This window comes from Aplidium turbinatum, chromosome 5 (assembly GCF_918807975.1).
Source record: "Aplidium turbinatum chromosome 5, kaAplTurb1.1, whole genome shotgun sequence".
In the NCBI taxonomy this organism is placed as follows: domain Eukaryota; kingdom Metazoa; phylum Chordata; class Ascidiacea; order Aplousobranchia; family Polyclinidae; genus Aplidium; species Aplidium turbinatum.
This window is the reverse complement of record NC_137476.1, coordinates 35,304,459-35,331,677: the sequence shown is the minus strand read 5'-3', so window position 1 is coordinate 35,331,677 and position 27,219 is coordinate 35,304,459. Positions and strand designations below refer to the sequence as shown.

The window sequence follows — 27,219 nt, the reverse complement described above, 5'->3', positions numbered from 1 at the left end:
GCTTTCATTCCATATTCCATCCCAATAACTCAGTTGGTTAGCGCTTGACTTTGTGAACGAAGAAGCTTCAAGATCAAGCGGCGCTGGTTCAACTCTCAGGGTGTGCGCTTGAGCAACGCAACTTCAGCGGCTATTAGTATAGATGGGATAATTTACAGACAACAACAATCTCGAAAACTTCACTCCTGTCCCACTCGGTGACCGGACCTGCATCTACAAGTATGCGAAACTGACAGAAATGAACTTCCGCAAAAGCTTTCTTAGTCTAATAAGAAACATTCGATCAATCAATATTCTGCAGTAGTTACGTCTTGTCAACGTTGTTTTGCTAACTGAAACACAGCCTATGACGTAAATTTTATTTGCAGATCAGTGTAAAAGTTTGTAATCAATAGTTCTGTAATAATACTCGTGATGATGATAGTTTTCAAATGGATGTTATCATTTTTTGTGGTTCATGTGTTTGTTGCCGCGGCGAAGAACACTCACCAAGATTCACTTATAGTAGAAAAGAGTGAAGACGAACTAAAACAGTTGAAAGGTAAAACATTTTTGAATATATTTGTCATGGACTGTTTTTTCACTGCAGATTCTGTGATTAGTTGCTAAAATTTCAATCATTGGAAATCCTTCAATTTATAGCATGTTATTTCTATGCGATCTGCTTGTTCTTGGTTTAAAATTTCTTTTCCTATTGCTATAAACACTTGTTGCGTAAAGCCGAGTATGACAACATAATGCCATGGCGGTAGAAGTGGATACGTTTAACATTTGTTGAACATCAGATGTGTTTAAATTCTTTTTGAAAATAGTTTACAGTATATTTTACATTTTGAAAAATCTTTCGCATAAAAATCTTTTCTTTTGAAGGCAACGAAAACCCTTTTTTAGACATTTTAAGATCGATATACGTCCGATAGGAAAAAGTGATTTATAATTGCTCTAAACCGGATAGGCAATAAAACAAAGATTATAGAGTCAAATTACAACTTTAAATTGCTGTTTGGTATGCTGTTTTGATCTTTTTCATCTCTTTTCAAATGTTAAACACTGTCTGGTTTTGGTAAAAGTTGACTAGACCTGCGATGAAATTTTGAAGTAATTTCAAGTTTTTTCTGTGTGGTTCACCTTCAGTTTATGGAACCAATGAGGCTACTGTCTAACTCCGAAATGAGCCTCTAATCCGTTTGATTTCCAGTGAAGCATCATCAAAGTATTGAATTGACAGTTCCTTTACTATTATGGTTTCAATTTATGTGCTTGCCATTAAAACTTCACACAGCCTGGAAGCTTATGCATTATTTACATGACCTCGACCGGCTTTGTATAACAATTGCTAAAAGATAGATCTTACTAGCGGGTACACGCTGTTAACAAGAGATGATTGTCTCATTTCTTGTGTGTAAGGCGATCAAGGTAACTGTCAACTACAGTGCAATGGCGAAGTTAACAAAGATTTAATTTTCACGGTCAAGAGCGGACTAACAAAGTGCATCAGTTCGGGATTTTAGAAATCAAAATGGCCTCAATTTTATTAAATCACATTTCGGCAGCAGTGGCTGAGTGGTTAGCGCGTTGGGCTCGCAGTCGAGAGCCTGCATGTTCGACTCCAGCCACCCTCACTTGCTGTTATTTCTCTGGGCAAGAAACTTTACGATAATTACCTCTACCCAGTGATCGATTTCGAGTAATGGGTAGTACCAAATTTAAGTCATAAGTAGAGTAGACAACCGGAAACAGACATTACCGTCGGCTGCAGCGTGGGTCAGGTGTACGTCGGAAGGCGTACACCGATGCATAGCGCTCAAGTCCGCTTTCCCGCAATGCAGGATAAAGATAAACAAACTAACTAAACTTCTTTAACGAAAACAAAGTTCTTCACTTCTTTTAAGGGCAAAATTACGTACCATTTGTTTGAGCAACGGGTGTATTCACAAAACGCCTCTCCATCTGATACAGAACAGAAATCGCCTCACCGACTAACAGTCAAGATGCCAACTGGAAAAGTTTCCAAATTTCCAGTGGGCTAATCATCTCTTACCAGCAGCATGTATAAGGTCTAACATGTATTTAAATGAACTTTGTAAGGTACCTGCATTACCAAAGATAGCTGGTTTTATGACTTTGTCATAATTCTTCTTAATTTTTTTAGTGTAGTCATTTTTCGAAGGTTGTTTTATTACAAACCTTCAAACTACCTAAGAACCAACTGATTTGCGCAATTTCACATCACTCGTATACATGGTGTGGATACTTTCATAGGTCTGTTTAGTGTAGGCTACCTTCTCATCACTGTTGCAAAACCAATTCTTGCATTTCTTCAAAAAGTCTATCAAGTGCACGATCCCGTGAATAATTTTCAGAAATAATTCTTGATCTACAAAAGATGCTGATTTATTTATTGATGATGTCACAATGCATCTCTTAAAAAAATGCTACTTGCCAATATTCTAATTAGTGCAATTAGTCCCTTAAATAGGAATTCGAATTAAATTAGCAGTTACATTTTCTCAAGAACATTATATTTTTGTAGTGTTGGCATTATAATTTTGGGCTATCACTGGTTAGATGTTGTTAGTGTTTTGATTCTCTTCATGCACCAACGGTTTCATGCGGTCAACTTTGAAACGGTAAAATAAAACAACGACCAAAAACAATATCGCGTCACTATTATGACGAGACCAAACTGGTAGAAAGTTGTTTATGCAGTAGTGTAGAATCGTTATGACACACCAAGAATTGTCTAGCGACACATGACTGTGCCGAAGTGCCAGGGCACACCGAATGCGGAGCGCTATGTCAAAGTATGTGCATATCAACTTTACCTTGAGTAAAGATTTGCTGGCAAGATATTTGTAAAACTACCTCAAATGTCACCTTTCTTTGCAGTTTTCATTTATCATATTCATGTCGTTTAAATTGTTGGGTGGAATGCTGCGTCTTTCATCAGGAAAAAATCAAAGCATATATTTTGTTGATGATGAGACGATAGGAAATCCTATCATCTCGCTTTAAAGTCTATATCAATTTTGTTTATTGCTTTTGGGCCACTCTTATTAAGATACCGTAATTTTTGTTTTTTTATCTAGCTGATGAATCTCATTTGACCAAATAGTTCACAGATTGTTTTTAAATTTGTGATATAGTATTACCTCATTTCCAGTTTGCAAATATTACTTACAGCTTTACAACTTGTTTTGAAAATGTGAAACGTGTCTTTGAAAATAAGCTTGAACTTCATGCATAGAAGCTTATTTTAAAAAGCAGTTTGACAAGGTCCAATATAAGGGGAAACACATTGATTACTATCACCAACCCGCTGTTTCCATTGTAAGCAAACTACTCGATTCATCAGCAGATGTTGTAAATCTTGAACTGTAATTTGAACAACACTGTCTTATTTAACCATTCTGGTGAATTGATTAAATGGAGATAGCATGCAGTTTAAACTTTGAATAACACTAAACTGCACTGTTTTGCAGTTTTTGTAGCAGTGATTCTTTTCTTTTTCTTTTTAGTAGTAGATCAACTTAGCATTTTGCTGAATCATTTTGCTTTTTTTGTTAAAAAACACTTATTTTATAAACTTAGGGCTTAAATTTCAAAAAAACTTGATTTCAAAACTTCACGTAAAGCTTGTCGCGAATACGAGAGCTGTTCATTTCTAAATTATTTGAAATGATGTAAAAATGGCATCGTGCTGTCTGGGTGGTTCGGTTGTGTGTCAGGTTGTAGACTAGTCGTTACTAGTTTGACCATGGTTTGACCTACCGTTTTTGTTGTTACAACCTTTACGTTATGTTACTCAGCAGTGCTCAGCGGTGGGATGGCGCAGAGGATAAAGCATTGGCTTTCCATTATTGCGAACCTGGTTCGACTCTGCCTCAAGCTGGTTGTTAAAAACATGGATCATTTTAGGGTGTAATAAGTTGGGTGGGCATAGTTGCTAAGAGAAAGGTGGCCGAGAAAGGAACTGGCCACACAACTTTCATTAGTACCGAAAGCTTCATACTATATATTGAGAACCTTATCTTCTTATTCTCCGAAGCCCACTAATTAAACACGGGATGTATCAGCTCAGTAATTGCGTACGGGACCTTTATTTGCCTTATTCAACACAAGGCTAAACGTTCACTTTAGCTGACGCAACAGTCTTCGCTGAAAATCTGACAACTTGAAAGCAATTGGTTGATGATACTACAACATCTATGGTTACCTACATCTACATGTGATTATTATGATGATGATGATGCTGATGCTCATATCAGACAACGACCAATTGATTATCAGCATATGATTGGTCACCTGCGAAACAAAATTAATTTGAAAACGGCATCGAAGTTTGAAAAACACGTCATTCCAACTTCAGCTGACCTTCTAAAGATCTTGTCCCGTTTGGAATCGAATTAATGAAAATTTGCTTGTAACTTGTTGAAGTTTTAGGACGATTTAAAAATATTAAGATAATTTGTTGGATTTTACTCACAACACAGTCTTCAAAGACCACGCATAAGATTAGTATTGATCGAGACGTGAAATGAACAAAAACTAATCTCTAATTTGAAGATCCATTTTCCTATCAATTTATTCATAATTTACAGTAGGTATTCTGAACGTAGTTAACCCCCGGCCACCCAAGACCAGAAAGCAACTAAATGATCTTGAAGTATCAAATTGCATTTTCATGTTTTAGTATCAAACACTGATTACCTTTGAGATAAATCAAACTTATTTTTTCTGTTTGTTTAATAGTATCTTGAATAAAGATCTACGGCATACGTAAACTTAAAGTACTTCACTGATGTACAAACCCATACACATTATCTGTTTGAATTTCTGCCAAGTTGTAGATACGTTATTTACCAAATTATGAGAACTGCCAGTGTCTGGTGTAATCGTTGGTAGCAAAGTTTTATAAGAGTAAGGAAACTTTTTACACCATTATTTTTTGACAGACTGTAGGATCTATTACCATGAAACAGAAATGAGGTTTGTTTAAATAGTTGCGCACTACAAGATGTATTCATTCTTCTGTAGACAACCACTTCATCTGGTCCAGATCTTTACCAGATCGGGTACGGATCTGATCAGATGTTTACCAGATCTGGGCCAGATGAAGTGGCTGTCTGTGTCTGTAGGCTATCTTTATCAAAAAGGTAAATAATACAACTGCTTAAAAATCAACGGGTTGCTTTTTGTTCTTACGGTGTTTCCCTTTTATTCTTTTCAGAATGCAAAGAAAGTTTCGTCGCTTACGAGAATTATTTTTTAAAGGGAGTAAAAGATGATTTCTTTGTCACTTACAACAAGACTACCGAGGATGAATGCTTGCAGTTATGTTGCTTGGAAAAGCAGTGAGTTTTTATTTTTTTTTTGTTCTATCCAGGTTACGCCCGGTAGTTGAAGATTTAGATCAAGTAGACAGAAAGACAAGGAAGCCAATCTTCGTATCCACCTTCAGGCATGCCTTTAAGTGTCTTGCAAAAGACACTGCCACTCGCTCACGGGCGGTGTCGAACCAGCAGCCTTTCGAGAACCGTTTCAGAACTCTCACCACTCGGCCACGCAGCCGAGTAAGTAGCAATTCTGTGTATCACTAGAAAGTAATCTGTTACGTAGTAGGAAGGGCGACTTGACATACAATGATTTTTACATTACCCTGCTATGATAGCATTTTAATTAAATTGAAAGAAACATTATTCTCAATGTGATCTTGACTGTGAATAAACTTCCCTCTTTTTATCTAAAGAAATACCGATATCTAAATATTTTTCTCTTCGTTATTCAAGCTTTTAATTTATCAAGGCGTATAGTGCACATTAATATATTTTACTTGTCCAGTTAGAAAGTAATTATACTTTACCATAACCTTTAACTTAGTTAATGCATTGGTAGGCTACTGTTTACATTAGGCTTGATTTTTACGGCAAACACTGTTGAACATAGTATTGTGTTGATTGTGTGTAATCGCGCGATTTATTGTTTTACAACAATCGCTCTCTTCCCACTTTTAGGAAAAGGTGAGATCAACTTGTTATGAAAACAATTGTTGGGTCTGTTGTAAGCGTGTGGACGTAGATTAGTTCTGCAATCTGCACGTCGTCAGTCCACGCATGTTGTGCATGCTTTTTTTACTTGTATTTTTGGGGATGTCGGTTATCACTTGATGTAAACAATAAGCTACAGATTAATTTGTCTTGTGAAAATTTGTAAACAATGTTTCTTCTTCTCTCGTGTTGTCGCTATATGTCAGGGCATCCGTTGGTTAGCCACTGCCTGGTGTCGTCATCAAAAACGAAAAGTTTTTTATGACGAAAGCAAGTACCTCCACGTGGTCGTTACCGCAAGTACCGACTCTGAGAAGCTAAACTTGCTACAACTGTCGCTATAAAGTTATCAACAACAAAAAAAACAATGTTTGAAGGTCTCACATGAAATCGACCGCTCCAACACTTCTCATCTTAAACTATGTTCGGTCATTATTGCTGTAGAACTAGTTAAAGGAAATTTATCTTATTTTAATTTCCCATATTGAAGAAAAACCATTATATATGTTAGAGCTTCGGTAGAGAGTTTGTCTTGTTGAACCATAGGCATACGAAGCCGAGCAACGTGATCAAGTTTAACATCTTCAAGTTTATCACATTCACATAAACATAAAACTACGCAACAAATTAAGTATCGAACGTTTTCGACATCACAAGATGTCCTCTTCAGGAATAATATACATACAAATTAACTACATCTGAAAAAAATACAATGGTTAACTAAATCTATAAACAGAAAAAGACAAAAACTGCACAGTACTTCTGACTAGCTCAAACTCAACAATATAGGCTCCACGAGAATCAAAGGTAACTGCATCAAAAGGTGTTCAACAGATCACATGATATGGTAGAAAGGCAAGGTGCGAAAAAACTAATTTTAAAATACAGAGAGCAAGAAAGACGAGCCTCAAGCATACAATTGTCTGTTCAAAAGTGGATTGTGACGTTTTATGTACAGGGCTTCCAAGATCTTAGTTTGATACTCAGACCTGCCTCTAGACATGATCTCAAACTGCTTGATAGAAACACTATTTTGGCATTCTGTACATGAAAAAATGTGATCTTTAATTGCGCTTTTCTGTATAGAATTCAAATTCAGGTGTTCCCCAGCTCTAGTCGATAAATGTCTTGTTGACATACCGATGTATGTCAGGCTTGCATCACTCATGGCCACCTGAAGATGCGGCCTGATTTGTCACATTTTGCAGATTTTGATTACAGCTACTGCTAGCGTTTGACTGACATTTTCTGAGATTTTTTTACTTTTTGCTGTCTCCTAATGATATAAAAGTTTTTTGTTGCCTTGGGGAAGCAATAGCAAATGAGAAAAAGTAAGTTGAAAAACGTTGAATCAGACTGTTATTGAAAAATTAACAGTCTGACTAAAATCGTCGAACTCAAATTTTCTTTGTTTTTCAACATGTGAGGATGTTAAAACCGATTGTGTGATCTGGGGAAAAGAATAAAGAAAGTGTAAAAATATAATTTTTAGAAAAATTTATTTAAACATTTGCCCAAAGTTAGAAAAACCTGGAAATTTCTGCAAAACGTGACAAATCAGGCGTATCTTTAGGTGGCCATGCATCACGCAAACAACTGAATTTATAAACGACATTAGAACATAGAGCAAAGGGCGTAGGCGACTTCAGCTGAAAATATCTGCCTACTTTGAACGTTCTATATACAGGGTAAATGTACAGAATGCCAAAATAACGTTTCTATCAAGCAATTTGAGAACATGTCCAGAGGCAGGTCTGAGTATCAAACTAAGATCTTGGAAGCCCTGTACATAAAACGTCACAATCCACTTTTGAACAGACAATTGTATGCTTGCGGCTCGTCTTTCTTGCTCTCTGTATTTTAAAATTAGTTTTTTCGCACCTTGCCTTTCTACCATATCATGTGATCTGTTTAACACCTTTTGATGCAGTTACCTTTGATTCTCGTGGAGCCTACCGTTGAGTTTGAGCTAGTCAGAAGTACTGTGCAGTTTTTGTCTTTTTCTGTTTATAAATTTAGTTAACCATTGTATTTTTTTCAGATGTAGTTAAGTTGTATGTATATTATTCCTGAAGAGGACATCTTGTGATGTCGAAAATGTTCGATACTCAATTTGTTGCGTAGTTTTATGTTTATGTAGATGTAATAAACTTGAAGATGTTAAACTTGATCACGTTGCTCGGCTTCGTATGATTATGGTTCAATTATATATGTATTAAAAGAGCTTAATGCTTGAAAAACAAGTTGGCTTTAAACTTAATGCTTGATTTTCGTTCTGATTTTTGTTTGGTACAGACAGTGAACAGAAGTTATTTGCTTTAAATTTACAGTTGATTTACGGAGAATTTTTTTTTAATAATTAAGTCTACATACTGTAGGATTAATTAAACGCAGATTCGACAAACATAGATTAATTTCTGGCAAAATAAACAAAGAGAAAAACAAGAATTTATCAGCTTTACGCTATCAATGCTTACTATATTAATTTGGTTTGTTCGATGGAAATCCTACGCTAGAGGGCACTAATGAGCGTTTAAGTAGCGCAAACGTCGTTTAAATCATCACCTGAGCCAGACATTAAACCAATGTAAAAAAGACTGCTGCCTTCCGGTTGAGATGGTCTGTCCTGGTATTTAATGCGACAACACGAGTGAAAGTTGTTTTGTATTGTTGACAATAATGCCTTAAAATAAGGACAAAAATAAATTGATTTATTGAGATATAAATCAATCAACTCATACATTGATTGTAGATTAACCAATGAATGAGTGTGTATGTGTGTGTGTATAAACAATTGTGTATGTGTGCCGATATGCACAATTGTATATAGTGTCTTTGATTTGTAAAAGGTGTTGATGGTTTGTATGAATATCAAATCCACTGAAAGATGTGGCTCTGATTTCAAAGAATGATTTAAAATCTTCTGTTTTAAAACAGCACCTGAAATGGTGCGCCATCGCCTCCATTACGCTGGCGTGCTGCATGGTCGGTAGATTCCATTGTAATGTTCATAATGTATGATAATATTACCAATAAAATTTTGAAGGTTTTATTGCAACAAGGCTTTAATCGGCAAACATTCAGTGCTTGATTTAAGCGATGCTAAGGCTGTTTAATTTTATTTATGTGTTTTGTTTGTTTGTAAAGGATAAAAGCCTTTTCAACAAACACTGATTATGATTTACAGTACATTTATATTTTTCAATTTTTAATTAAGTAAAAGAAATAGTTTTGTCTATCTAAAAGTATTTGTTAATTGCGTACGAAAGCTTTATAGCCTACAAAGAAAATGTATTAACAGCAATAACCGACGAGAAGAAGTTCTGCGCTGCCTAAGGATTCATGTACTGCAGAACGATCGCCAGTATGAACTTATTTAAATAGAAAAAAAGCATGTATAAACAGAATGTAACTGCAGACAGACGTCATTTTTTTAAACCTTGAAGGCTCCTCGGTGTAGTGAACGTACACTAGAATATATACGCAATGTAGGCTACAGCATATTATACATATGTCATTACGATGCGCAATAAAGTGATTTTTGTCGGGTTCTGTTACATCTAATATTATTATTTCAATTTAAAAAAATTTTATTTGTCGATTTCAGCTTTGAATGCCACTCATTTAGCTACTACTCAGCTTTGAAGCTGTGTTACGTCATGAATCTGACCAAGCACGATGACGTCACGCAACTGACGCCTTTTAATGGAATAATTCATTACGACATTCCCGCTCCGACAGGTATTATGACTTCAGTTATGACGTACACATGATGAGATAAACATTGCTGAATAAGGATACTATCAGTATAATATGAATGGGATAAAAAAGAATCTTATCAAAAACTAAATTGCTTTGCATATATAAATCTGATTTCTGTTAAATGTCTTTGAGTCTTTCTCCAGTCATAATAAAAATGTGGCTGAATCAAAACTTGGATTTAAAAATCTTTTCAAGAATTTCCTGCATTTGTAGTTAGCTATATTTTCTGCATATAAATATTTATACTTACTCTCAACGACATCAGGAGTTGTCAACATTTTTGGATGCATTACTGTATTATACAGCACAGCAACGGTCATGTTCATCACTATTATCGGTGTAGTCATTATCACTATTATCCTCTTTCAAATGTTAACGAGTTTGGAAAGACTGGACTGTGGTGACGTCATTCAAAAAAGTGCCTCACACTCAAAAAGCTTTCGATAGAAACCAACTCCAAAAATGCAAATTATTGTGACAACAGATAGCACGCCAACGCTTATCGATACCACACCGCCCAGTGATACTGCCACTTCTGTCACTCCATCGACTCCAACTGAAGAAAAAGCGAGGATAACGGCCTCCAACTCCCGTCAATTGGCGAACACAGCACCGATCTTAGAGAGCAGCACAAACAATGCCGTCAAAACAGAAGCGCCGACATCTGCTTCAAATAAAATCTCAGCAGCCACAGAAAATGGGTTTACGTCATCTTCAAATGACGTCACAACACCAGGTCTTGCCAAAGGTAACGAGAAAACGTCTATGAGCCCCGACACATCCGGGTCTTTTCAAACTAAACAAATCTTAATAGATATCCCTGAAACAACAGCAGAAGCAACGACTGATGTGCCATTCCGAAACCCTGTCATTGTCTTCAATGAGGACCAGACATCAAAAAGCACTGACCAGGCGACACCTTTGATTTCTGAGCGTTCTTCGTCAGAAGGTGTGGGCTGTTACAAAGTGAAGAGTAAAGTGTAATGTTATTGTTAATGGTTTACGTAAAGCGTGAAAGGTAACCTACTTCGAAAAGAAGTTCCTTTATTTCCGAACAAATGTTAATTTCTTAATTATAGTTGCCAAATTTCGATTCAAGGCTTCATTTCAGGATTTCAGTTTTCATTCAACCCAATAGTTTGCAAGGGAAGAAATATTTCTGTGTTTTCTTTATCACCTGTCTGTAGCCTACTACATTCGATTTTAGTCTTGGCCAGTATACAAATAATAAAGATCTTGAAATGAAAACTTTATAGCATATTGCTGCAGTGTCTTGAAACAGCGCTCAGGAAGCAATCAGGTTTTGGAGTAGAAGCAGTTTTTCAATTAGCACTTCTCAATTCGCAATCACAATTAACAATCATTCATTGACAATCACAACTGACAATCACAATCAGCATCAAACTGACTAAATATCTAATTGTTATCCAGCATCGTGTTTCCCGATATGTCAAAATGGAGGGACATGTTTACCGAAGAGCAAACAAGATGATGATGAAGAGGAGTTCGAATGTGTCTGTTCGCCAGGTTACTATGGAAATTACTGTGAAAAACAAACATCCACACAAAGTCAGAAGGGAGATAATGGGAACAATGAGATGCCGTCGGATTTAGGTTTGTGTTTCTCTTTATATTTCATTTCTGTTGTAACGTTGTTTGAATAAACTCCTCAAAATATCTTCGTTAAATTCTTAGTCTTTGAACTACCATGATCAAATTTGCACAGCAAACTTTAACAACAGGTTTTAAAATTCTATCCGAGCTCCATTAGCCCACTTTGATCTGTAGTTTTTGCTTCTTGACTTTTATGATGCATGGCACAAAAACTCTGTGTTCTTGATATTGATAGACAATGTTGAAACAAGATCAGTTGCTGAAGTTGTCGGTATATGTTTCATTATTTAAAAGGATTAGGGGTATTTAAGTAAAAAGCTTTGTATTCCTCTAACATACAAAACGTTTCCAGAAATTTGAAAAACATAATTTTTAGTTTAACCTTGTTGGTCATTAGAAAGGCAAAACGAAATTTTTATTCAAGCGGTAATCGCATTTTCCGAAAGATGTGACATATTTTCAATTGGTGGTAAACTCACAATCGTTTGCAGGAAAAAATAGAAGAAAGTTGGTGATGAAGAACATGGCTTTACGGTCGGTCAGCCAGCGGCAGATATACATTTTCCACTTTTCAAATCTGATGCCACCTATGCCCGTTGATTGTAGCTTATAGTTTCATTTTTATCTCGAACAATTTACTGACAAAACAAAAAGAACGAATCAAGTTTTGAACAGTTTCTTGTGTTTTCCTTTCTCCGTCGAAACAGCTTGTTTAGTCTGATATTTCTCACCCTATCATTAATACACGCTATCGTTCACAGGAGTACCGGTGTATGTGATCATAGTGGCAGTCTTTGGATTCATTCTCTTGTGTCTCTTTGTCACTCTTCTAGTCCTCTACATCATCTACAGGAAGAAAACAGGAAAATATAGAGTAAAAGAGCAGCGTGAAAGATGGAACAAAAGGACCAGAAAGGTTTGTGTGGTTGCTTATGAAAAAGTTATCTCAAACAACGTCAAAACCAACAAACAACGTCACAAAGACCCCACGACCCTTATCGCTTGCAGATGTAACATACTTTGTTGAACACTTTAAAATTTTCTTTGTGGCTGATGATATACTGTATATTCAGAGAAACAAAAATAACATTTTTCCATATAGCAGATGAATGTTAAATGTCAAAACTACAGAGCTTGAAGTAAGCGGTCCATACGTTTATTGATTGAGATTGAGTGCTCAAGACTGAAAACGAATGCGCAGAATTTTAAATCAAACCTTTCCAAATGTTCCAAGAGCCTCAGCCATCATCTCGTCATATTTTAATATTGACAAGTTCCATTAAAACGACAGTTATATGTAGGGCGCAAGGCCATAATCAAAAAATTGAAAACGTTTTTTCTAGTACCAGAGACAGGCAAGACACAACAATACAACAGGGTTGAGCATTATAACCAGTAGCTTAGCCAGGAATTTTGAAAGGGGAGGTTTGACGACCCAGCGTAACCCCCAATCCCCCACCCTTGGCTACGCCACTGATTATAACAATATATTTTACATATTTAAAAATGGTTTTAACAGTCGAACGTTTTTGGCTTCAGGAATCTGAAAATAGTTATAAAAATGCAATAAATTTCAACTTCTTGAAGGTAGCCTAACTAGCTAACTGACTGTAAGCATCAAGAAATTTTTCAAAATCTTTTTACTAGTCTACTTGACAAATTATAAACTTTATTAATTTGACCAAGACCTTTTTACTATCCAAAAGCTAATGAGTTGAGCAAATATTGAATATGAGCGACAAATGAGAAAGTCAATCTTCGTAGATTGTATGTTTACTTCATGCTTGGGTAGCATCAATCAGTTGAAAGGTTTCTTTCTTTTGGCTGAAACCTTCATTTCATTCAAATTATTATTCTCAACGATTTGATATTGACTACCACCGTTCATCTATTCAACCTTATAAAATATTGAATTCGCGTAAAAAAGCCTCGATCGCTGAAACAGATAACTCAAGGTAATTTTCTTTGCGGGTTAAGACATTTTATTTTATCAGTTTGAGCAATTTCACAGCATCGATCATCTTAAAAGGCAGTGTTCGCTTGAGATAACCCAGTAAATGGAATTGCTTTATATTAGACCCACGCTGTAAACAACAACGTCACATAAACAAAGTTCTAAATAAGGCCTTTGTTGTCATTTGAGACATAAACGGTCATTGTAGTTGAACAATTAAGCTTGTGTAAATATAATTAGACCTTGTTTGAATAAAGTTCAGCTTAGTCCATCATCCTAAACCCGCCATTACAACTGCTGTTTCCGGAACCTCTCATTTGATTACTTATTGCCCAATGGGTCGGTGGCCTGAAGTAGCCAAAGTAACGGCTCAATAATTGTTGTGTTGCTTAATGGGTATTTGAAATGAGGTGTTGGCTTCAACATAAAATGGAGAATTTTTGTTTCTTTTTTCGTCATGATTTGTCAAAGAATAAATTTGGCTAAAGAAATTAACACTTGATAAAATCAATTTGTTAAATTTTCACAATTTTTCTTAAAATTCCGTTTTTAGTCAGGTGGCTCATTTTAAACACGTAAAAATTACTTTTTCCACTTTTTATAGTTTGAATATGCGGGCCAGCACCGGGCAAAGTGTTATTAGCGTGCTTGTCAAGATATTACGTAAGTTTGATGTCATGTTTGTGACGTGTTACTGTCGTGACGTACTGTGGCATGACGTGTCAGCACTGATTATTATCCCTCTGGCTCTAAGCATCTGTCGGATTGATAGCCTACTTCCTTCAACTTTACTTGCTTCATATTTTGTTTGATCTGCCATTCAGGCGGAGGCTCGGCGTTCCAAAAACTTCCTCTCGAGCGCTCCAAGGTCTCCAATTGGAAGCGAACTCAGCGTTCCAGGTTCCCTCAACTCTTCCGGGACTCATTCCACCATGACGTCAGTGTGACGTCAGACGTGACGAAACAAAGTGACGTTGATTGCAGATTGTATATTTTCCCGTTTCATGGAGGAACATTGCGTGGAAACATTGATTAGTATTATAAAGCGTTGACCGCCTTCCCTTGTTTATTACGTCACTGCAACGTTTGTTAGATAACCCAGCGTTAACAAATTACGTTCCGATGAACCATATTTGACGAAACTTCTCATGACTTTCTGAAATTGATTCGTATCTAGTTAATGAGAAAGGTTGTTGAGTGTTAGCAATAAAAAAGGATTTCGATCTTTCAGTTTAGTCTGCAATGGATAATAAGCTGCATGATTGACAAACATATTTAATATTTAATTTTCCCTGTTTGCAACATATTTTCCTTTCATCTCGTTCCATTCAAACTGTTACACTGTGAGTGGTGACATCGACTTTACTTGATTAAGTGTATCACATGACGTTGTGTCTATTATGACGTACTGTATAGCATTGTTCAAATGTTTATTAAGTCATAAAATATTTTTTATGTTTTTTTATGACTAAAAAAGACTGACTCATAACACAACGCCGCACAGCTTGATTGGCATATTCTCAAGCACATAGTGTAAAGCAGGGGTCGGCAACCTTTCTTCAGTCGCGGGCCAAAACAAAACTGCGCAGATGTCAACGGGCCGTACAAGTTTTCCATTTGCACTTCTGTTTTCTTTACTTTTCATAATATTGTTAAAATTGGCGTTCTTATCAGAGTATCTCCATATTTAGCTACTATAGGCTTATATAGATTAATATAAAGAAAAATAGTAACAATTGGTAACGAAAAACACCAAGTACTTTATTTATTGACAGCACAACATTAATGTGATATTTGATGTTGTTTCCTGCTAGAAAGTTTCTGAAGGTCAGGTGATAGGTTGGATGAGGCAAGAATCATAACATCTTGCAAGTGGTCATCAGTAAGTTGTGTTCTCAACTTGCCGTTAAATATACGGTTAATTGACTATTACTAACGCAACTCATGTAGCCTGCAACTAGCATGCAGTAAATAGGCTAATATAACCGGACTTCAAGGTGAAACTGCCAAGTACCTTGATGCTACCTTCTGCAAGCTTAAGCTAAATTTTGCCCCAAACCTAGTTTACTATAACAAAGCGACCCGTGATCGATAGGTCGCGGGTACAAAGGCGCTTTGTGATAATTTCCTATGCTTGGTGGATTCTAACAAGTAGCAAATTCTTCAAAGACAAGAATCACTTGTTAAAAAAAACGGAAAAATGGAACTGGGAGTAAATTATAACTCTAAAAAATAAAGTAATTTAAAAGTCTGGACCGGCTGTCACTAAAAAGGCCAATTCCTGCTTCCTAAGCTACACATATTTCTAAATTATCAACCTTCAAACAAACTAATTCTTAAAACTTCAAATCTATCAAACTATCTGTCAGGCCTGCAACGTCGCTCTCTCTAAAATGCAGTTCGCAGAGAAAGAATATCAAGGAAATTCAAAATGGCGACAATGCCCTAACTAAGCATTGTTGCGGCATAAGTACACAGGCTACGTGATTACAAGTGAGCGTTACGGATAAATATGGAAAAGTAAAAATTGCGAAAGTTTTACATAACATTTAGTAATCTTAATTCTGTTATGTAAAACCAAATGGCAGCATAAAATAATGGGATGTTCGTTTTGGCCCGCCAACTACAATTTGCAAAAATGCTGCGGGCCGGATAATTTTGCTTGGCGGGCCGGATCCGGCCCGCGGGCCGTAGGTTGCCGACCCCTGGTGTAAAGCCACAATGCATTGTTATGGTCACTAAATGTATATTGAGCGTTAAGACTTTCACAACGGTATTAATAATGTGTGTATGATTTTTATGTTAAAACTACAACAGATAACAAAGCTCGGCGTCTTTTCTTGAGAAATATGTTAAGTTAAAGTGCCAGGGTTTCCAACTTAAAAATAGAGTTATAAAATTTAAACAAATTTTTGTTGAATTTTGCAACGAACCAAATTATCAATTTTCGTTTAAAGAATATTATAACGTCAAAATATGCTTTAATTTAATGTTTGTCTTGTTTTTTTTCTGGTTTAACGTTTTAAAAAAAAAGTAAACTACAGTACTTACTAACTCCCTAAAAATTTCCGTAACCAAGTGTTGTATCTTCTGGTATTATAAACTGCATCAATTCATTAAACTCAATGATTGGTGATGATGATGATGATGATGACGATTGAATTCATCATTAACTTGGTTGAATTTATTTTTCACTCATAAATCCGTTGTTTTTTAATTTCTATCATTACTTAGAATTATATTGTAGCTGATGTGCCTTCATTGTAATATTACGTTGTCATTGGACATTATTGCTATGTAAATTTCAATAAAGAATTAACCATCAAAAAACTTGACACTTGCTACTAAACTAAACATTTTTGTGATTGTTTTTGCTGGATTGTGTAGCTTCATTTTTTGACCAGACAATTTTTCAACACCATTTGAATTTTTGATGAAAACATTCTAGCAATATTTGGCGGAAAATGCAACTTACCCTAATTTAGAAAAGGTCTTATTCAGATTTCGTTATCAGAAGTTCTATGGTTATCGCAATCTAGTTGCGCAAATAATCATCCATTAGCAATAACAATATAGATTTTGAAGTAATTCTTTCACGAAGGTACATACGATTGCAGTTGAAAGAAGTTACGCATTTTTGATATTTTTAAGTATGGGTCGCTTTTACAGAATTTTGAATAAGACTTTTCTAAACATGGTATAATATTTAAAATAGTTTTAGAAAGTAATCGAAAACTTGGAATGAATTACTGAAATAACAAAGAGATCAGCTTTCTTGTAATGGATTGTGATGAGAGAAAAATTTAACAGCTTTAGACTAAAATTAAGATTTTGACTCCATTTATTTATAGCAGGCGAAATTATATCTTAACTTGTTTAATCTAAAAACTGCGATGAAACCGAAATGTATGATGAAACATGAAGCTGGAGTAATGAGGACAACGATGAATTACACAACCGGTATGTCAATCCAACGTTGTAGTCAAAAATACTGGAAAAATCATCAGCTTAAAGTTAATCTTATAACGATGAGTAGTCATTCAAACCACTCGTATCAGTTTAACTCTAGTGTAATGCTGGTACCAGTCAATGATGTCGTCAAATTGGCTAATATTTTTTTATGTATACTAAAATTCAACACGCACGAACTACAAAATATTGGATAAAAGTTTGTGATGTAATAGGGAAATACACTGCTCTAGCAGATTGTTCAGGGTTTCTGACTATAAAAATAAAACCGATCAAAGAAGCTTGGATGATAAAATAAAAGACTGGCTGCTCTCTAGTAGCGTTTCAGCTAAGTCCGCAAACATCGTGAATCTGAGGTGGTAAAAGGATAGACCCTAGGCCCCAGAGGCTCACAGTCACACCGCGACGACGACGAACGATTTAATGGAAAGTTTTCAGTCTTAAAACGAGCAACTTATTTTACTTCAAATCAAGAGTTGCCGATGAAATCAACATATCCTGCTCATTGGCTCCATCACGTGGGATGCTTTTTTGTATAGCACAATGTTTAAATTTATATTTGTTCAAGTGAAACATGTACCAGATATAAATTGTGACACGACAGTACCACAGCAATATTTTCTGAAAGATGTTTGAGAGACAAAAAAGAAGCTTAGCAACAAAAAAAAGTTTCTGAAACTAAAATCTTTTCATTTTTTATTCAAATTTGAAAGTTCTTGTTCATTCGTTTTAAGACGTCATAGTAGGAACAGGAGGGAGTTTCTTCAGCTTCAGCGGATTCTCAGTTGAATGCCCGAAAGTTTGACCAACCCGAAATTTCTGACCTGAAATGGGGTTAATTTATTGATTTATAATTCGTAATTTTCATAAAAGTATCTTCCCAGCTGTTGCGGTTACTTGTTGACTTTCTTCGCTATTTGTGTGTCATAGTTTTCCAAAGCAGAAATTTTAAAGAAATTCAAACCTAGTTTGAAAATAATCTATTGTATTTTACAGAGAGTTATGGCATTTAACTATTTTATCACAATCGTCATGTACAGCGCTAAAAAGCATAGCTTGCACAAAGTCAATATATATGACGTTATATAAATGTTATATTATTTTTATCCCATGACTAAGTCTATACTAGGGACGTTACATTACGGGACGCGCAACTCCGTTGTTCCGCCAACATTAGAAGGGTCAATTGCCAATTTGACATTTTTTTACGCCTTGCTGCTGGCTTGCTTTGAACTGAAAATCTTAAATAAATTTAAAGCCAACTTCACTATTCTTATATAACCCATAAAAAGTACAATATTTTGTAAGTTAGAAAAACTCGTAACCCTTCTAGTGTTGCGGATAAGCCAAAAGTGGATGTAGTTTCGCATCCCTATAATCTACAATACCTAGTCTATACACACCTGGAACGTGTCCCGAATAACGTGGGATAAGCCCGGAGTTCACCAGGAAGACGTTGTTTCTCTGAGCATTGGTGGATAAGACAAAACCTTTATTTGGTGGTCTGACCTTGGTCAGTGCTTTGGGATCAATTGGCTTGTTTGCCGTGCTGAGCACCCGTGCTTGCTCTCGACTGAACTCTTTCAAAGCATTGTTGGTCACGATGGGAAAGCTGTGGCCGCCGATGTCTTTGTAGAAAGGAACGTGGCCAGCGAAGCCTGAACAAAATGGTATTGCAGTACACGTTGCTTTATGCAGTCACTATGGACGTATCAACAACGCTGTTGTGCTATAGAGTGTACCACAGCCTGGTCACCGAGATTGACAAAGTGAAATTTTCACTTTTTATTGAAATGTTCTTGCCTGTAAATTATTCTATCTAATAGATGCCGTTGATTGGGAAAGTATTTTTAAATTTTCGTTTCAACACCAAAATTTTGTCTAGATTGTATTTCATTCGTTTGGAGCCAAGCTTCTTAATCAAGGAATTCCGTTTTACTTCAACCACAAATTATCTTCCTTCACTATTAATGATTATATTAATGTTATTATTATGTTATTAATATTATTATATTAATTATCTTTTATCTTCCCTTCAACTAATAATCATTGTAACGAGTTTTGCCTTATTGTGTGTCCGAAATAAACTGTTTTTTGACTGTTAACAAGAGAATTTTGCTTGAATTGAATTTGGATAATACTTCATTGTTAGTGATCTTTTGTTTCTATAAAATTTTTAACATCAATTTTAATTTTTTTAAATATAACGTTTAATAAGCTCACCTGACTTAAAATTCTTTCTCGGATGTTTCTCCGGTAAAAAGTATGGAGATTCGTCACGCTTGAATGCACTCGGAGATTTGTAAGGAGGGATTGATTTTCTGGTTGTTTTTAAAGGAAGTTTGACTGATGTAGATATAGCCTGATAAATAACAAAGTAACTTTATGTTATAACGTGTTGTGAAACACGATGCAGTATATTATAAACAAAATAAAGTTTGTTTACCATATGAAACATTAAAATGCGCTTCACTTTCAAAATGTATAATCTTTCAAATTTCAATAAATGCTGATCGGAGAATTGGGGTGTTTCTTCCTTAGACTGAAAAATTATGCTTTTGAAATTTGTTTCTGATGGGTTCAGTAGCAATGATAAAGGGGTCCAGGGAGTGTTTTTAAAATCGGGTTCAGAGAAAAAAACATTGTGTGCTTCTGACTTGATACCCTTGTCTCAAATAGATGATTTTAAATAATTAATTAATAAAAAAGTGCGTGCAAGGTTTGAAGGCTGGTTTTACGTAGTTTTTCACGATGATCTCACAAAGATTGTTTTAAATGTGTAGGTAACAGATCCCAGGCCTCAACTAGTTTATTATTACCGGGCTCTACTTTTCCTCTCAACCGCTCTGGTAAAACATATTTTCACCAATAACCTGCTACAGTGCTACAGTAACAATGAATACAGTCAGGTAATACAGTCAATAAGAAAATTTGTTTGCAATATTGGTCTTAAAAACAATTGGTTGTGAATTGTGATATGAAAGAAATCATTAGAACATTTACAATCTTTTGGCGCTGATGGAAAATATAATTTCATCGATTCTTTGTAAGGTTTTTCCAATTAACAACACTCAATACAATTATCCAATTCATTGAAAGCAGTTTTCCATTGTATTTTTTGAAAGGAAAATCAATTAGGATGTAATAAACGATAGGATGAATATTTTATCACGCCGCTTGCCTACTTTGAAAACATGGAGGATTTCATGATTGTAACATTATCCGAATAATTAAACTTTTGTTTCGTAATAACACCGACTTTCAAACAAATTGTGTCGTATCGGACTTGTGTTTGGTCATAATCGTTCGTTTTTTTTAGACTAAAAGGCCATCATCGTGTTCATCTTCACATAATTATATCACTTTGGTGCTTTATTGAACATAACCATTTACTTTAATCGTCGACAGGATGGATTGCAGTAAGCGTACAAGGTTGTCTTATGTAGGATACACTGTTTTTAGGAGTTGTGTGACTTTTATCATTTGTGAAGCGAAGCTGCATTGATGAGAAGCCATATGTTCATGATAAGCAAACGACATGCCATAAAAAATTATATATGACGTGTTCGTTTGTTGATTGCTTCGTTTTAGCGTTGTACAGTGCTAGTTGCAAATACAACTAATAAACGTAACAAGTAAACAAAATAAACTAGACTGTTCACAAGATACTCACCAGTTCACTTAGCTTCACCCTTACAGTAGTACAGCATGTGCAAGACGCTATATTCGCTGCTATGATCAACGCTCAGTAGTGTTATGACGGACAACTTACTGGCACCGTAAATCTTTTAAGGGAAACACCGAAACAAAGTTAAAATGTGAACACAGCCTACATTTCTTTGAGAGCTTGTTAGATTCTCTGATTCTTGAAGTTTCCTTGTCCAATGCATGGAACGAATCTGTTCTTTGTGGGTGGTTTGCTGGTCTACAAAGTCCTTCAGAGCAATATTGCTTATTTCCGGAAACGTTTTTGAATGATAACTTGAAAGATGTGTCTTCGGAACACGGCCTGGAACAAAACGAAATAGTCTAGCTGTTTTGAATGAGCTGAACTGTTTATCTTTCTTTTTCTTCAGTAGGTTGTTTCAATGCGTAATGAAGATGCCAGTTATTGGTAGAATTCTCACAAACTGGCTCTGTGGTTAAATTTCAAAAAGTATTTAAGTTTTTTGCTATTATCTTTAGCAAAGCTTTACAACATCGTCTCTCATAAAGTCCTTTTCATTACAAAAAGAGAGGTAGGCTATAAAGATATCGGCAAAAAAGTAAAACTTATCCACTTAATTTTATGGAATAGCAGAGTAACAGCACATCTGTACTCCTTGTAACTACATTCTGGATCTATGTAATTTACAGAGAAGCAACTGTGCTCATCGGAATGTGAGCAAAGCAGTGACAGGATTGTTCGGCAACAGATTGTAGAAAGTGATTGTATTGCAAAGAGCTTAGTACGTGACTTACCCAGCCTGCAAGTCACTTCGCTTGTGCATTGAATTAGGCTATCGTCTCCAGACGAAGGGGAATCAATGTACAAAAAGGACTGATTTGCTAGCTTGGCTATTTTACATGTATTTTTCCTTCTTGCAGCGATGCAGCTTTTTTACGCCGGTATTATACAACCAGCCTGCTGCATTGTTAAGTGGTGAGAGCCCTGGTTCGACGTTCGAAAGGGCGCTGGTTCGACACCGCTCAAGAGCATGTAAATGTGTCGTTGGCAAGGCACTTCAAGACACGTCATCGATTGCAGAGTGGCGTTTCTCTGGCTATAGCGCATGATTTCTCTCACGATTATGAACAGTGCAACACTCTCTAGACTCTAGAGAAAGAATGCCTACGACCCTTCTTAGGGATTTGACCCACTGAACTGAACTGATACAACTACTAAGGGTTTTCCCACAAAGAAACAAAACGACTTTTGCTAAGCTTCCCACCTGTATATCCGGACTTCATGTTTGGTTTGAAGAGATGATCTCCTAACTTCGTGCGACGACGACTCAATATGTCTGATATATCATAGTCTTCTCCTTCCAGCTGAGAACGAACAATGCATGTAAAATGTCACTTCATCTTTAGCAAATTTTTGATGAACATGACTACAAACATAATATACCCTACTGTTGTTGTTGTCATCTTCAGGCTTACACCTGGTGATTGAAGATTTAGATTAAGGCAAGACAAGGAAGCCAATCTTCGTGTCTACCTTTATGCATGCTTTATAGTGTCCTGCCGCAGACATAGACGCATGCTTTTGAGCTGTGTCAACCAAGTACCCTTTCGTGTGCCGTCGGAGAGCTATCGTCACCACTCGGCTATGCAGCCGGTAGTGAGAGCCCGGAACAAACATAAATACTGTCAATACAACAAACAACTTTAAATTGCTGTAATTGCTAATCGGCCCATTTTTATTAAAATATTACCAGTTTACAAAACATCATTTTATTTACAAACAAAATATTGGTTTTGGAGTATTGTTGATCCCCAACAAGTATGGATTACCTGCAGGTTCTCACGACCTGAAACGTTTTATTAGTTTATGATTAGTAGGCTAACTGTGTATTTGAAACTTTTTTGTATTCCCGTTCTTTTGTACATTAGGCCAGCTGCATAGCCGTATAGTGAGAGCGAGCATGTGGTTGTGTCCTTCGCAAGACACCGGCATGCCGTGGATTGCGGAGATTTATTAGTAGAGCTATTGTGCTTGGTGGTTCGCCATCAAAACTGTACACTCAGTAAAAAGGTTTAATCGAGTTTAAATAAACAAAGATTTTACTACAGTTAAAGAGATCTAAAAAAAAGAAGAAAAAGTATTACAGGATGTTCGTACGTATTGGTGACACTCGGATGAGAGGATCTGAGGATAAAATGATGTAGATAGTCAGTGGAAGCTATCTGCCAGTGGTAGTTGATGATGCGGTAACGTTTCATTTCTATGTTTTTCGTGTTTTTTAAACAGCATTTTTGTTGTTTACTTTTAAACAAGGTGATGGCTTATTAATACTTGGTGGTTTACAAGGTGATGGTTTACTGGTTTCTTTATGGTTTCTTTATGGTTTCTTAATGGTTTCTTTAATATAAATCCCTTCAAAAGTAAAGGTGGCACAATACAACGACTGTAAGATCTTACCTTTGGTACATCGTGAAGAGCTAGAGGGCACGTCCGAGACCTGGGTGGATCTATTGGCTGCAGGATAGTTTTCTTTGATTTCCTGACATTCTCAGAAGTGATCAACCTGTGTGTCGTCGCTCCGAACGTCTCGTTACATTGATACTTGTACTGAGGCTTGTAACCGGCATACCTGTAGGAAAACCTTAAAATTTTGTGGCCGTGTAAACTACAGACATATAGCCTACTAGCCTACATGATTTTCTATTCAGGCACGTTTTAAATCTTTCAAGGTTTTTCCACCTTTTCCCGTTCATTAACGTGCTAATAGGTCTATATCGATTTTTGTAGTTACTATCTTTTTCGTCCAGGACGCGTTAATGACGAAAAATAAAATGATTGATTTGATTGAAGTTATCAAAGAACTGCTTTAACTTTTTCTGGATTGGTTTTTACGGTGAGATGACCAACTGAGTAAGACATTTAACTTCCAAACACGCAATCCTGGTTCGATACCCACCTAAACTAGAATATTGCACTAGATCTATGAACAGAATTTACTCATCTAAAGTTACCACCATCTTAAATTTTTTGAAGATGTTGCAACCGTGATACATTTTTAACTTAATAACTTATTTCGGTTTCAAGCACGTCTTGGCGTTTGTTTGTTTTTCTTATCTTTATCCTGCATTGCGGGAAAGCGGACTTGAGCGCTATGCATCGGTGTACGCCTTCCGACGTACACCTGACCCACGCTGCAGTCGACTGCATTGTCTGTTTCCGGTTGTCTACTCTACTTATGACTTAAATTTGGTACTACCCATTACTCGAAATCGATCACTGGGTAGAGGCAATTATCGTAAAGTTTCTTGCCTAGAGAAACAACAGCAAGTGAGGGTGGCTGAAATCGAACATGCAGGCTCTCGACTGAGAGCCCAATGCGCTAACCACTCGGCCGCTGCTGCCACTGCTGCCGTTCAGTTGTTTCTACCTTGTTCTAGACTAGAGTCTAGACCAGGGATGTCCAACCTGCGGCCCGCCTGATATTTTTGTGCGGCCCACTAATCATTTTCACTCCAAGTAGTATTTTGAACTTGGAATCTTAGCCTAATTAAAATGTACCAGTCAGTTTTTAGGGGTGTAGTAATAGTATAGTATGGGAGCAACAGAATTATATATAGGTCCGATTATATCTAAAGTCCGATGGCTCAGCAGAGCAGCCACCTTAAAAAGATTTTAAATATTGTTACCCGAAATAAAACAGTTCATGGAGAAAAAGAAACAAAATGTGAATTTGATAGAAAACAAAGAACGGTTGAGTGATTTGTCTTTCTTGGTTAACATCACAGAAATGCTAGCTGAGCTTAATTTGCATTTACAAAGGACAGTTCAGTTGTGTAGTTCAATGTTCGAGCGAATAAGTAGGTTTACCAGGAAATTAAAACTTTTCATAGCACAACTGAAAGCTGGCGCAATTGTATATTTTTGTAGTCTATCTGAAAGAGCTCAAAACTGTTCTGTAAACTATGAAAAGTATGTTAAGTTATATAAATTACTGGTGTGTTGAAGAATTTACAATCAGATTTCCTGAGTTCAAAAAGATTGAAATTGAATTAAAATTATTCAGTGACCCAGTTTCATTTCAGTCTGATAAAGCGCCACCCGAATTCCAACTTGAACTGATTGAACTGCTCAGTCGAGAAAGTTTGAAAACTTTCCACAGAGAACACACTCTTCCTTTATTTTATAAAGAATTACATTCATGTAATGAATTTAATAAATTAGTTAGTTTGTCCTTTGTCCAGAAAATGATTGTTTATGTAGGGCAGCACATATAACTTAGTTGCGAGCAGTTATTTATTTTCATCCATGAAAAACTGCAGAAAGAAACAGACTGACCGACAAATACTTAGCAAACATCCTAAGAATCAAGACAACGTCTTTTAATGCAAATGTTGATAACACCTTAGCTGGAAAACATTCTAGAAATAAATTTTTGTTTCTTTCTATGTGTTTGTTATTTGTTCTTATTTTCAAAGATGAAATTAATGGTTTTTAGTTGTTACTTTATGTACCCATTTTTCTTAAAATTTAATAGGTTCTGCGGCCCATTGAATTATTTCAAGTGACAATGCGGCCCACCATAATAAAAGGTTGGACATCTCTGGTCTAGACCTTCGCTATGTAGACATGTAGCCTATTGTTTTCGTTGTGATGATAAGAAATAAAATTAACTGAATTGAACTGAAAAGTACTTTCCTTCATAAACCATATGACTGCATAACGGAACGACAGCAAAGGTCTATGCCACTAGAACAAGATTAAAATTTGCAAGTTATAAATTCAAACTTTTAATCTTTTGTTGCCACAAATCGGTCGTTTTATACATGAAATTTATGAAATAAATCATGAAACATGCAATAACTTTGGTATGGTACTGCCTTGTCGTTAAATGCAGATCTATTTCACAAATTAACTGAAGTTTTTTTTTTCAAATAAAAATACTTTTTTAGCCTATGCTGTGTAACCAACATTTGCGTTTAACATAGATAACCACTTACCCTGGTATGTGGTATGGCTCTTTGGGAGCTAGAGTGCTGGATCTTAAATTAGGAGATATGTTTTCTGGCAATACGGCTGGCATTTTAGCAATTTGTCTACCTCTGATAATCACAGGCAATATGTCTCAATCACGCCAAAGTAACCTTATAAAAAGCAAAAGCAACTGTAGCACTTTTGAGTTCGTGATTAAACCGCTAGCTTATCATTGCTCTGCAGCTGCTCCTGTAAAGGTGACATGTTTGTACGTTGCTTTCATTCGCAACAAAGAAAGGGAATTTAATGATCTATTATTATGAAGCACAATAAAAATATTAAAACAGCGATGTCATTCATCGCTAGCAGACAATAATATGAAATCTAGAATATCTAAGATATAATATTTTGTTTCCGCATAGACCGTCACTTGAATAGAAATTCACCTAAAGTTGATTTTTTACCGCGACTCGGCTCTTCAAATATTTTCTTTTACGCCCATCGACCCAGAGCACGGTGGCACGCTTTTGTTCTATTAGCCCATTGTTTCATAAACAGAAACTACATTGATCACGATAAATTTCTCATGGTCTTTCAAACGCCCATATCATGTATTCTTTTGTCTTGTACATATAAAGCCAGCAACCTTGTTGCTGTACATCTGTCAGGCAACAGATATACTAAATGCTGGCTAGTTCAAACATCAAACAAAACCTTGCACCACTAAATTGTATCAATAGAGTTCGCTGAAACTTTTTATTTGTTATAGTTTTGATGTTATCATCAAAACATAACAATATTTGTACATACTTTAAATTGCTACTTTTAAAAGCGAGATCAGTGATTTTAGAACTTCCAACAAAACCAACACAGAAAAGAAATATCAAGAGTGTTTGGACTTCATAGGTGGATTATCACATAGCAAAATAAACTTTTTTTAAAACATACAGCAACGACAAAAAAAAATTAAAAACCTTGTGAGTTATTTAATCTTTTTACAATTTTAAAATAGTGCAAAACCAAAAAGTGTTCATCCAATTTATCACAGTAAGTAGACATAAGCAATTAGACATAGTAATTAGTAATCACAAGAAAAATAGTAAGCATCAAACTGAACTTTAGCAAGCGTACAATGCTAAATGATATCACGTGACTGAGCTTAAAAAATATTTTCTGCCTTGAAAATTTCAATATGAATATCACTATGTAATAAAACTAAAACTCGAGAGATATCA

At 35.8% G+C, this 27,219-nt stretch overlaps 2 protein-coding genes across 2 annotated transcripts; one reads left to right on the top strand and one right to left on the bottom strand.

Moving 5' to 3' along the window:
• The first annotated feature begins 417 nt into the window (after positions 1-417).
• LOC145771218 (uncharacterized) lies at positions 418-17,062 on the top strand. The gene is made up of 7 exons (XM_082582952.1): positions 418-541; positions 5,231-5,354; positions 9,655-9,788; positions 10,294-10,758; positions 11,241-11,378; positions 12,185-12,339; positions 14,208-17,062. The coding sequence occupies exons 1-7, from the start codon at positions 418-420 to the stop codon at positions 14,322-14,324; spliced, it is 1,257 nt and encodes a 418-aa protein (XP_082439078.1). The 3' UTR covers positions 14,325-17,062.
• Positions 17,063-17,212: 150 nt separating this feature from the next.
• Positions 17,213-26,228, bottom strand: LOC145770708 (ciliary microtubule inner protein 2B-like). The gene is made up of 7 exons (XM_082582404.1): positions 26,011-26,228; positions 23,471-23,642; positions 22,278-22,377; positions 21,180-21,355; positions 19,570-19,708; positions 18,750-19,004; positions 17,213-18,170 (listed from the first exon to the last, which is right to left on the bottom strand). Exons 1-7 carry the CDS (start codon positions 26,091-26,093, stop codon positions 18,076-18,078), a joined length of 1,020 nt encoding a protein of 339 aa, XP_082438530.1. The 5' UTR covers positions 26,094-26,228; the 3' UTR covers positions 17,213-18,075.
• Positions 26,229-27,219: the final 991 nt, after the last annotated feature.